Here is a 12,499-nt window from a genome sequence, read left to right as displayed (position 1 = left end):
GCGCAGGCGTGTACTCGCCACACAGTGCTCGGGCAGCCTGGAGACCTGGCGCACGGGGCTGTGCGCACAGGCGTGTACTCGCCACACAGTGCTCGGGCAGGTGCACATGGGCACAGATGCACAGCTTGGAAGCGGGGGCTAAGAACAGCCCAGGCCTCTCTTTTTTATACTGGGGATCAAACTTAGAACCTTGTGCTGACCAGGCAAGCACTTATGCCCCTGAGCTAGCTCCCCAGCCCCAGGCTTTACTTTCTTGTCTTTTTTCCACTTCTTTTAGTACTGGGGATTGAGTCTAGAGGCTCTGCACTGAGCTATGCTCCCAGTCATTATTTTGAAACAGGGTCTTGCTGAGTCACTAGAGTGCTCAGGCTGGGTTTAAACTAGTGATTGTCCTGCCTCAGCCTTTCAGAATGTTGGAAATATGGGTTGGCGCCGCCATGCCCGAGTTTGTCTCATTTTTAATGAACGCTGGCCCTGACCTGCCATGCTGACTCGATGGCTCCCACAATCAGGACAGTGGTGCAGGGCCAAGCGTGCCGCCTGGTGTGTGGAGAGACGCTGCCCTCGCGCAGCACTAGGGCCTGGCGTGGTGACACAAACCGCAGTCCCCGGCTGTGCAAGAGGCCTCAAACGCCTCCACCACTTGGAACTGGCCATGGCCCTTCTTTCTTTATTTCTTTCTTTCTTTTTTTTTTTTTTTTTTTGGTGGTACCAGGGATTGAACTCAGGACCCTGCGCTTTGTTCTACTGAGCTATCTCCCCAGCCCCTGCCACGGCCTTTCCGCTCCTGCCCTCCACTCTGCTTCTGTGAGCTCACGTTCTAGGCTCTGTGTGCAGAGGAGATCGACATGCTTGCCTTAACCTGTCTGGCTTCTGTCACCCAGCACGGTGTGCTCAGGGACTGTCCACGTTGTCACTGATGGGCAGAGCTGCCTGTCTCAACCATGTTATGGAGCACTGTGCCATCCTTACCTGGTACCCAGCTGTCAGTGGGCACAGTTGGCTCCACCCCGGCGACTGCGAGGGCTGTGGCTTGCTGCCGTGAATGCCAGTGTCCTGTTGTCTTAAGAGATGCTGACCTTATCCCTCTGGCTGGGTACCCAGGATGGGATGCTGCAGCACGAGGTGGTTCTGCAGGACGGTCTCCCAGGCCCCTCTGTACCACTGTCACAGTGCCACAGGGGAGCGGGTCCCTCGCTGCGCGCGCCTTGCAGCCCTTCAGCCCGTTGCTGCCTCCTGTCACAGAGAGAGCTGGGATCTTCAAGAGAGCCACCGCCACCCCCTCCAGGCCTGTTGGCTGCTGCTAGCATTTGGTTCCTTTGTGGGCAGTCTGTGTGTAAAGGGGGGTGGCCACATTTTACGAACGCTTAAAAGGCTGAGCAGCTGTGGCCACGCTATTTCTCCCCGACGGCGCCTCCTGGCATTGATGGTAAAACTTTAGAAGGTCCTCCCCGAACAGAAGGCAGACTCTCTGGGGTCCCCGTGTCCCAGCCCTCAGGCCCTGCTGACCTGTCCCTGAGCAGGGTGACACAGTGCTGGCTGGGGCTTCTGAGAAGCGTAAGAGGGCGGCATGCTCTTGGGTGCTGCCTGGGCGTGCACCGCCACCGCAGCGTGGTCTGTCCCGCCACCTCCTCAGGAGGTGCATGTGAGGGAAGTCACACTCAAAAAGTCACCACTTGTGCCTGCGGAGTCCTGCCCACGGTGTGTCTGGGAGTTTCTGAGTCTTTGGCATTTGGGCTGCTTCCACCCCGTCAGCGGGGTGTGCTCAGAAAGCACAAGCCTGGCCAAGGAAAAGGGCAGTCTGTTTAGAATTAGGCGTGCCATCAATCCCCAGGTGACAGGAGAGCTGGGGGACCCCCCGTGCCTGGTGAGCAGCGTGCTCCCCACCAGTGCTGTCTCCCAGCCCCCACGCAGCTCAGCCCCTCGCTGCTCCTGTCCCTGAGGCAGCACCAGTTATCCTCTGCTGTGGGGACGCAGCCCCTGGCTAGGGATTTCCTTCCAGGGCCTTGTCCCAGGTGCAGCTGACCAGGGAGCCGCACACGGGGAGCACACGCAGCTGTCACCTGGCTGGACCTCAGGCAGCTGGCAGTAGTAAATGATGTCCTTGTAAATTGACTGCAGTGGGAAAGGCTGCCCCTGCTCCTCTGACAGCACATGAACTTGGTGGACGTGTGGCGCTCTACTGGGCGTGCTCAGCTTGATCCCCACCTGTCACTGGTTGGGATGCGAGAAATCGGGAACGGGACCTTCCCACCAGGCTTCATGGTGACTGCGTATGTGGCACACGTTTTCATGAAGGAGCACTTGCAACTGGACTCCTCTTGGCTGGCACGTGGCAGCCCCTTCAGGTCCCCAGGTGCAGCCGCAGCCCAGGGCTCTCCCGAGCCCCATCCGTGTACTTCCTGTGCAGTGGAGACCTGGCCTCCGAGGGCCGCTCTCTCTGTAGTCCCCCGCGGCTGTGCCGTCCGCCTTGCCTCTCCTGCCTGCGGAGCCTCTGCTGAGTCTCGGCGTGGGCGGTGGGCTCTGGCCCGCGCTGCCCGCTCGCCTCGCGCAGCTGCTTCTGCACCGCGTCCTGGTGTTCGGTGCTCCGTTTGTTGCTGCACACTCGCTCTCACCCGGGGTGCTCCCGGGAGCTAGGCGGGTCTTGGACAGGACTTCCGCACTTGAGCTTCAGGCTCTGCTGTGTGCCTGGCTGCTCGTCTCTCAGGTTCCTTCTCCGTTTTCAGAGCAGTCGTATATTAAGAGCATGTTCGTGGTGATGGGCAGGCACTGTGTGCAGGGTCTGAGGAGTGAGCACCCCGTGACAAGTGCCGCTGTGGCCGGGGTGGGGCGCTGGCTGAGCCAAGGGTCACTTGGAGCAGCAGCTGTCAGGACGGCAGAAGACACTGCGGGGGGCAGATGTCAGCCTGGGAGGGCAAGGACGCGGGGAGAGCACACACTCCTGGCATTGCACGCCTTACACACACCGGGCTCCCCAGGAAGGGGTGGCACCTCATGGCTGTGGCTTCTTACCCTTGTCGCCTCCCTCTGGGGGGACATGGGGATGCTCTGGGCCTCAGTTGTTTGCATTTTGACCAGAGCAGTCTTAGCCCCCAGTGGCCTTATAGCTTGGGAGTGGCCAGGCTGAAGGAGGTGGCTGGTGGGTGTCTGGCTGACCTCATAGGCTGGCCTCTGTCCACTGGTTCCCTGTCTGCCCGTATAGTCCTGGCTTAAGAGGCGGCTGCAGGCCAACCCCAGTACTCTGCAGGAGCTGTAGATGCGAGGGCAGTGCGGGCCCTGCTAATGTGACACCAAGTGCCACCCCAGCACCAGGCCCGTGCTGCCAGGGACAGGCCTGCTTCTCCCATGACTTACTGTGCCTCTCCTTCTGCAGGGACCCTGGTGCCCTCTGTCCGTGCCCCTAGGATGCCTGCCTCCCTCGGCTTGGCTCTTCAGATCCCTGTCCCTCTGGTCCTGGTCTAGGACCAGGTGGCCAGTGGCCGCTGTTCTGGGTGCTTCTCCTGTGCCCAGACCCTGTGCCATGCTGGACCACCTCAGCAGCTGACCTCTCCTGCCCCCTTCTGGAGGCTGCCATCCTGTGCCCAGCATGGAGTCCTGGAGCCCCCTCCCAGTGTCGGGGGTGGGGTGGACACCGAGTAGGGCAGTGCTGGTGTGGTGTCCATGCCCTGCGGCCAGCTGCAGGCCAATGGACACTTCAGGACCCCACAGGCTCACACAGTCCCTGAGTCACAGGGCTCTTCCCAGGGCTTTGCTGTCAGACTCCCTGGGATTCTTTTTACAGGAAAATGACGGTAACTTCCTCCTTGCCGGCGGCTGGGCGGGCGGGGCTGGCGTGGAACCGAGAGCTGGCTTACTCAGCCTCTGGCTCCTCAGACACCTGCACGGATCTGTCTGGGCCACTGTGTCCCGCTGGCCTCCATTGGTGCGCGCTGTGTCCTGGTTGTCATGAGGTCTTATTAACTCATGTCTCTCTCTCTTTTCTTTCAGTCTGCAACTGTGTCTGATGGGGGTAAGTCACAATTTCCGATGTATATTTTTATTATTTTTAATGAAATTTTCAAGCTTTGGTACTGTCTTTGCTATCTGACACTTGCACGAAAGATACGTGCTTGCCTTTCTCTGTCCCCGCGAGGGTGGATCCCATCGGGTGGGTTTGAGGTGCTTTCTGGTGGCCATGGTGTGTGCCCCAGGAGCTGCTGGGCAGAGAAATGGCGACAGAACGCCCCAGTAGCTGGCACCAGGCACACTGCTGTGTGCCTGGTGCAGCAAGTTAGAACATGCTTGCTCTTCCCTTGTACAACCAGCTTTTAAACCGGCCAGTTAGGATTTCAAAGCTCTTGCTGAATTTGAGCAATTCTGGAAATCCGAGTGAGACACTCCACCACCAGCGCTCCTCCTCAGGAGCAGAGAGTGGGGGAGCTGAGCGCGCAGGGTGATGACACCCAGAACTGTCTGTCTTTAGATGAGTTAGTGCACAGGGATTCTTTAGTGAGACTGATTGAAAACGGAACTAGCCAGATGTGTCTTATTCCACTTAAGACCCTGTTGGTGTAATCTGTTGTTTAGTGATTTTTCTTTAACACCCAAATGCGGTCCTTTTTATAGTCCTTGTGCTCAGGAGTTTGCTGCTGTTGTCCCCACCTGTGTCTGTCCTCTGGGAGCTGGGTTGCTGAAGTCTCTTGATGGCATCTGTGTTGTTTTCCTTCCTGTGCCAGGGCCAATGATAGCGAGAGCTCCCAGGGCCGGGCCCTCGCGGGGCTGAGGCTCTTGGCTGGTACTCAGTAGCAGAGGAGCTGAGTGTGGTCTTCTGGGAACTTCCTGTTGTCTCCAGCTGCCCACGACCTCTGTCCCTGGCCGTACAAAGGGCCACTGTCACCTGGCGGAGAGGCCGGCCGTGGGAAGCGCAAGGAGTGCGTGTTGAATTACATATGCGCTAATCCCAGAGCCTGGTAAAGAACGAGGAGGCCGATGGTGAAAGGCATTATGTTTCCTGTGTTATTGCGGGGAAGGTCCTGTCACTTAATCGGCCTTAAGCTGGGAGCAGAGCAACTTCCTTAAGTGGGAAACAGGCAGCCTTGGCCGGCCTGGGATGGAAGCCAGGGCTCACGTTCTGCTCAGACTTCCTGGCCCTGTGTTCCGACTTCTCCTTTCTGGGAGGAGGCATTCATTTTCCCAGGAAATGCACAAACCCGAGAGGCTTTCCCAGTCGCACACCATCTTTTCTTCTTGCTCTTTTGCATTGCTGGAGGTCAGTGCAGGGCCCTGTGAGCTGCACCCTCGGCCCCTCGGCACAGTATGTCTTTGTTCACCTCGGAGGAGGGCTGCTTGGTCAGGCTGCCTGCCAGCCGCGGGCTCCTGTGCGCCTTCTGAGGAAGTGGAGCCTTGGCGGGTTCCTCAGCCTCTGGGGCTTCCCTTCCCCCACCCTGCTGGGACCTGGGCTGCTCCAGCAGAGGCCAGCTCCGCGGGTGTCGGGGGAGACGGGCTGCTCCACACGAGGGCAGTGTGGGTTTTACTCACTCATTTTTCACTTCTGTTGTTTTCCCAATTGTAGTTTCTTTTATGATTAGAAGAGTAAAAGGAAACTTCTCCGGGCTGGGTATGGTGGTATATTCCTGCCGTCCCAGCACTCAGAGGCACAAGGAGCAAAAGTGGAGCCCAGGCCGTGCCCCTTAGCGTCTTAGTGACTCTCTCGTGAAAAATAAAATCAGGGGGCCAACCAAATAGCTCAGCGGATTAAAGCTCCTGCAAGCAGGCACAGAGGTGCAGGCACAGGGGGCGCAGGGGACACTGGGATGGGGATGTGATCCCCGGGCCTGCCATTACAGCCCCGCCCCTGCGGGCGCACCGCGACAGCCATTGAGACTGTGCCTGGTGGCGCGCGCCTACAATCCCAGCTCTTGGGAGGCTGTAAACAGGCGAATCACTACGAGTCCAATCTAGTAGTAAGACCCTGAGCACCCTGTAGACCCTTCCCTAAAAAATACAAAAAGATAAAGAAAAAGAAAATCAAATGAAGTAACAAGTTTAAAAAGATCTAGAGGTATAGCTCAGTGTGCAAGCCCTGGGTTCAACCCCTAGTGCCACCCGCATGCATTGGTTATGTGGCTTAACGTCTGTGTGGATTCTAGGGGATCTGTGTATCACCTGCCATTGTTCCTGCAGGAGGGACGCTGTCACGTGAGGTCACTCGCCCGGGCTCAAATTGGGGAGCACATCTCCTACCCTGCAGCCTTGTGGGCACTGGCACTCTCCCGCCACCCACATGCCCAGGTCTGCAGTGGGGGCTGCGCTCACTGTCTGCCCACGTCCAGAGATGGCCCTTCCCTGTGGCCACACCACACAGGGTGCTTTGCTGTGCGCTCTTCCCACTGGCTCTGTAGCTTTGGGCCATCGCTGTCAGCTGTCATTGTGTCTCTGCTCCCCTGGGGAGAGGAGCCAAGGTTGTGGATTTTGGCTCCAAGAGGGAGCAAAATCCAGGCTTTGAGAGACTTCCATGTGACTGGTGGTCCCCTGGGGATTTTAAGTTGTTAAGGAGCAGTACAGGTCTGTGGGATGCAGCTCCGTGGTAGAGTGCTCTCCTGGTGTGCTCAAGGCTCTGTGTTCCTAGCCCTGCAGAAAAAGAAGGAAGGAAGGAAGGAAAGAAGGAAGGAAGGAAGGAAGGAAGGAAGGAAGGAAGGAGGGAGAGAAGGAGGGAGGGAGGGGAGGAGGGAAGGAGGGAGGGAGGGAAGGAAGGAGGGAAGAAGGGAGGGAGGGAAGGAAGGAGGGAGGGAAGGAAGGAGGGAAGGAAGAAGGGAAGGAAGGAAGGAGGGAGGGAAGGAAGGAAGGAAGGGAGGGAAGGAGGGAAGGAAGGAGGAAAGGAGGGAAGGCAGGCAGGCAGGCAGGCAGGCAGGCAGAGGAAGGCGCGGCCCTCTGCTGAAGAGGAGGGTGCCTTCAGGTCCTGGGTGTGCACGGCTGGCCCGGGAGGCCTGGTGCCTGCGGTAGCTCAGCTTCTCAGCGCGCCCTCCCTCAGCTCCAGAGCCCTGGTTCTGTTCTTGCAAGGAGCTTTCCCTCCTCACTGTGTGGTGCCTTGAGGCTTACCTCCTCTGAGGAGACGGCAGCAGGGAGAGGCAGAGAGCAGGCTGCCCCGGCCAGAAAAACAGGCACTGGAGTGGCTGCTCACCCACAGGGCACACGCCACACTTGCAGACCCACGTGGTCCTGGCCACAGGGCCGGTTTCAGCATGCCAATGGACCTCCCAGCCCAGGGCCAGCTGGGTCTCCTGTTAGGCTGGGCGTGGGACAGCAGACAGAAGCATGACCCCAGAGGGCTGCTCCTGCAGTGAATGAACCAGAAGAAGGTGTCTGGGGTGGTTGGTTATGGCTGGCATGGGACAGGAGGTGTCTTCCGGAATTGGAGAGCGCAGACACCAGTGAGGACCAGTGCAGCCCTGCATCCCATCCCTGTGACAGGGCATCTGCACTGTCCGGGTTGGCCGGCCCTGCCCTTGGCGTCCCTCTAGGCCAGTGACCCAGCAGCTGCCTGATCCTTGTGTTGGGTCGGCCACCCTGGCTCTGCCCAAGCCCCCCCCCCCTGCCCCAGCGCCGTTCCAGGTCCTCTGCCTGCCCGTCCCGCATCTCCACTGCTCCCCTGGGGCCGCAGTCCCTCCGCTGCTCAGAGCCAGCCCTGCCCCAACCCTGGTCTGGCTGTGGGCAAGCTGCTCCCACCCTGTCCCAAGCCCAACATTGCCTGCAGCCAGCTGGTCTTTTCACGGTTTATCTGTGCCCCTGCTGCTGGGCCCCCACTAGACAGTAACTTGGGCCAGGTGGTCGTGGTGACCTCAGGCTCCTAGCCGAGTGCAGTGGCTGCTAGAGTGTTGCCTGGACCTGGCGTGCGGCCCCTGGCAGACGGCAGCCAGGGCACTGTAGCAAGATTTGGATTAGGTCAGTGGCTGTGAAATGTTCCGAACAAACTAATCAGTCAGTCAGCCTTGGTAGAATCCTGTCATGGGAAACAAGGTGGGCCCCTGCCTGTCTTCCTGGGTGGGTGAGGGGCTCAGATTTTGGTTGTCCCCACCCTTCTGGGTGGGCCATTCTCTAAACCTCTCTGCTTGGCCTCGCCCCCGCCGTGTGTTCTCCCAAGTGTGGCAAGAGACTGCTCTCTGGCCCTCTCCTCCCCTGTGCTTTGGGCAGAAGATGGAGGCGCCCACAGCCACTAGCTGGGTTCCTGCTCAGCCTCAAGGTTGTTGTGGGCAGGTGGTGTTTGGCACTGTTGTGAAAGGAACCTTTGAGTAGGATGTAGAAGGGAAAAATAGGCACTGGGGTCGCAGGCCAAGCTGCCGCCCATCTCCCTACGCCTGCGGGGCACAGATGTGAACTCCTTGGGCCCAGCCACAGTTCTGTTCCAGATGTGCACAAGCGTCTGGCTATGAGGCCAGCTGGCCCTCCCTCCTGGGTTTATGTCCCTTGAGGTCCCACTGGGCACTTGTGATGGGCAGGCTCCAGGCTAGCTCTGCCTGAAGAGCCCCTTCTCACATCTCAGAGAGATCTGCTGCCTCTGTCTCCACCTCCACTGGCCCTGAGTCCCTGCTAACTCTGGGCTCTGGAAGAGACCCTGCTGTCTGGGGGCCTCGGGTGTAGGCAGCTTCCCCCCTCATGTCTGACCCTGGAGGTGAGGCACACAGAGCCCAGGAAGCGCATCGTGACCCTCAGCTGTCCTTGGAGCCGGCAGTCCTTCTGCCCACCACACACCCTCTGGCCCCTGCGCTGAGTGAGATTTGCGGCCCACGCTTCAGGCTGGGTCATCAGCATCGCCGTCCTGCCGCAGGCCCGGGGAGCCGTCCTCACATGCCTGTGGGTGCAGTGGGCCCTGCCCCAGGCTGGGGGGAGTTTGGGCTTTAGGGGGAGTTAAACTGCATTCATCTTTAAAATATAAAGCATTATAATCTCTAATATTTTTGGCAAGTGAATTTACATTCTATAAAACTAGGAAGGACAAAGGGAACGTAAGAGCTTGGGAACAATGCTATCGCTATTTATATAGCTTTGTTGGGTGAGTTCAGATTCTTTCTTGTGAAAAAGCAGTCTGGTCTGATCATGCACTTTCCAGAACGTCTGCTGAGCAGCACAAAAGGAGTGCTGGTGTGCCCCGTGCCGGGGGAGGGCCGCGGTTCCGTGTCCCTCTGAGTGGTCTGCATCAGGACGCATGTGTCAGACCCTGCAGGCTGTGCACCCTCAGGAGCTGGTGCAGGCGCCGGCTTGAGGCGCCCTGGAGAGCCGCGGGGTTCAGGGAGGCTCGGTGTCTGCAGGACTCCTCCCAACATCTCCCCTCTTTACAGTCTGGCAAGAATTTTGGAGAGTTTTTGTTGGTCGTTTTATTATGAATTTCCTTTCCAAGCAAACACAGGTCTGAAAGGAATGAGGCCAGCGACCTCGGCCCTTCCTTCCGGGCGCGGCGTGCGCCTTGGCTGTTGGCGCCGGAGCTTCTTGATGGTGTCCCCTGCCCCCTCGTCTTTGCCCTTCCTCCTCCTGAGGGCCCCTGCAAGCAGGCACAACCTCCTCCCTTATGTAGCCTGAGCAGCAGCCCCGGCTGCATCCCAGAGTGCTGGAGGGGTCTGGGGATCTGGGCCTGGCTCCTGCTGTCCCTCTCGGGAGCCGGGCCCCTGCAGCAGGCTCGGGTAGGGCTGGGCTCTTCCCCACACCGGGGACCGGGGCGGGCTCTGTGAGGAGAGGGCTCCCCTCCGCCTGTGCCGCCCCCTTAGTTTTTGGGCTGGACCTGGGGACCCAGGTGAAAGCTGATGGAGGGGAGAGCAAAGGCATGTCATTAAACTGACATGCATACTAGGTCTGCGCACATGTAACCACGGCACAGTGACACATGCCAGTGGCTCTGCAAAGGACCTCGGCAAGAGGACCCCTGCCCACTGCTGGGGGTCACCCAGAGATGACCGGGCGCCGGGTAGAGGCGCATGTGGTGGGGTCACTTCAGAGTCCATTCGCTCGGCTCAGCCCTCCCCGGGCTCTGGCAGCCCAGGCTGTTGTGTGGCTGAGCCCTGTGCATGCCGCGTAGACCAGCCACAGCCGGGCTGCAGCTCTCGTGGTCTGCAGGCTCCACTGCCCTGGCCTTCCCTGACCTCCCTGTCTCCGCAGCTCAGGGAGGAGAGGCTCCCGCCAGCCCCTTTCCTATGCTGCTTGCCGGAGGGGCTGCCGGGACAACGGGGGAAGGACAATCTCCAGCAACAGCAGTGCGTCCTTTAAGCGTGGCTGCTTCTGTTCAGGCTTTCTGGTCTGTGGCAGGAGGCCAGTTCCAGAGACAGAGTTCAGACAGTGTTCTTCTAGACTAGTTGTGGGGTGTGATTTATGAATCTGAGAACAAAGTTAGATCACAGCAGCCCTTTATGTGAGGGCTCCGGTGGTTTCCCACCGTCCTTGGAGGACGGTACCCTTAACACCCAGGAGGTGTGGGTCTTGGCCTCTGCCCTGTGCTTGGCTTGCTGTGGCCTGGAGGCGGCTGGTAAATGAACTGCACCTCATTCTGGAATCTCGGAGGTGCCACCTGCCTGTCTGCTGAAGTGTAAAAAGCCCGAACGTCAGGTTGAGGCTGTGGGGCAGAGAACTGGACATGAGGGCATCAGGACCCATCTTCCGTGATGTTGCCAGTCACATAGGGGCCTGCCCCCAGGCAGAGGTGGCCCCACCACCTTCCCAGGAGACAGTTTGATTCTCACCTTCACGCTGCTGCTGAACAGGAAATGGGGACTGCTCGTCGTGCAGGGCCTTGGCTCATCCAGCACCACGTGGAGAAGCACTGGGCACCCAACACGGTTCTTGCAGAGATGTCCTTAGGTCAAGCAGTGTGGATGCTGCCTGCCTGGGCCTCGCTTGGGGCCATGTCTCCAGCCCTGTGTCCTGCTGGGGGTGCAGTGGGCTAGGTGGGGTCCTCTGCAGGTAGTACCCAGGCAGGCCTTTGGGAGGGCCGCACCCTCTGCACCACGAGCTAGTGACAGCGCCACCCTTTGCTGAATGCTCTTGTGCCCAAGGACCAGGGTAGAAATGTAGACAGGGATGCAGGAGCTCTGGAGGAGGCTGCCGCGGTTCTGCCTATGAGAGCAGGTCCGGACGGCCGCCCTGTCTTGCGCTTGCTCGCAGCAGGGCTGGAAGGGCGAGGGGGGCACCGACTGCTCGGGCCAGGTAGCTGGGGCCAGTGTGTGGTTGAGGGCATGAGTGCCCAGCAGTGGGCTCGGCCGCGTGCCAGGGTTGTTGCCAACCTCCTGGTGGCATCCTCACACTAGCAGCAAAACTGTGGCCGTGGCTTGTCTGGTCCTGTGGTGGTGAAAGCTTTCACACAGTGTCATAAAATGCAAAGAACCAAGTCTGAGAAACACTTAATTTGTCATCTGTCTGCTTGAGAATGGCACCCTCTCAGGCTTGCACGTATGTGCTGGATCCCCTGAAGGCTGTGCCAAGCTCCTGGGCTGCAGCCCAGAGTAGAGCCCCAGCCTCGCATGCACCAGGCCCTGGCTTCTGTCCCCAGCCCTGCGAGTGCACAAGCACATGGGACAGCATGCTGAGGTGGCTGGGAGGCAGGCTGGGCTCCCACGTGTGTCCTGTGGTACGCAGGAGGCAGGACTCCGGGCACCCTGCCACTCCGCCCTCTGGGTGCTGCACGTGGCCTCTGCTCTCAGAGTGCTGTCTTTCCACTCGCTCTGAATTTTATACGTGTCACTCACTCTCCAGGTGCCAGGGCACACGCAGGAGCACACATGCGTGGCCCTGCCATGTGTCTGGCTATGGGCCTGTGGGCTGCAGCCTGTGCTACGGTGACAAGTCTCAGCACGGCATCTTGGCCAGTGTGAATATGTCAAACATAGACAACATCTGGAAAGGAATGTAGATAACAAATGTCTAATTAGAACACTTAATTGATGTCATTATACAAAATTACACTTTATATGAAACAATACTAATTTAGAAAGCCTTTCTTTTCCTCTCACTGTTTTGTTCACTGCAGACACACTTTTGTTACAGCTGTTCTCTAAGTAATGAGAGCTTCTTTCTGTTTTTGGAGGCGGGGTCTTGCTATGTAGTCCAAGCTGGCTGCAACTCAGCCACCCTGCCTCAGCCTCCTGAGTGCTGCAGGCCTAGAGAGAGCATTTCACTGGAGAGCGGCTGACGTACTGCAGTGACTCAGCTGGGCACCTGAGGCGGCCGCTCGCCGGGCAGGGGTGTCTCACTGGGGTGCAGTGCGCCCTCTGTGCTGCCTGGGCTCTTTCCTTGGCATTAGCCACACACTGTGTGCACATCGCAGCCACTGGCTCTTGGTGCTGCGTCACGTTCTTTTTTTTTTCTTGAATTTTTTTATTGGTACATTTTATATATACACAGTGACAGCACTCATCCTAGGGGAATTGTGCCTTGCTTCAAACAATAGTTTCAAGCATGTTTTAAAAAAGATTTAAAATTTCTGAATTTAGTTCAACTTATAATACCACATTTCCAAGAAAAATGAACCTTTTGCAAAGAC

General features: G+C 58.5%; 1 protein-coding gene across 9 annotated transcripts in view; it reads left to right on the top strand.

Moving 5' to 3' along the window:
* Positions 1-12,499, top strand: part of Rgs12 (regulator of G protein signaling 12) — a 90,500-nt gene that overhangs the window by 44,212 nt on the left and 33,789 nt on the right. For all 9 annotated transcript variants that reach the window (XM_023699971.1, XM_023699972.1, XM_023699987.1 and 6 more), the window contains one exon: positions 3,988-4,009. In XM_023699971.1, coding sequence (XP_023555739.1) covers positions 3,988-4,009 — 22 coding nt within the window. The remainder of the gene's footprint in view (positions 1-3,987; positions 4,010-12,499) is intronic.

This window comes from Octodon degus, unplaced genomic scaffold (assembly GCF_000260255.1).
Source record: "Octodon degus isolate 3935 unplaced genomic scaffold, OctDeg1.0 scaffold00006, whole genome shotgun sequence".
Lineage (NCBI taxonomy): Eukaryota > Metazoa > Chordata > Mammalia > Rodentia > Octodontidae > Octodon > Octodon degus.
This window is presented reverse-complemented; position numbering and strand designations above follow the sequence as displayed.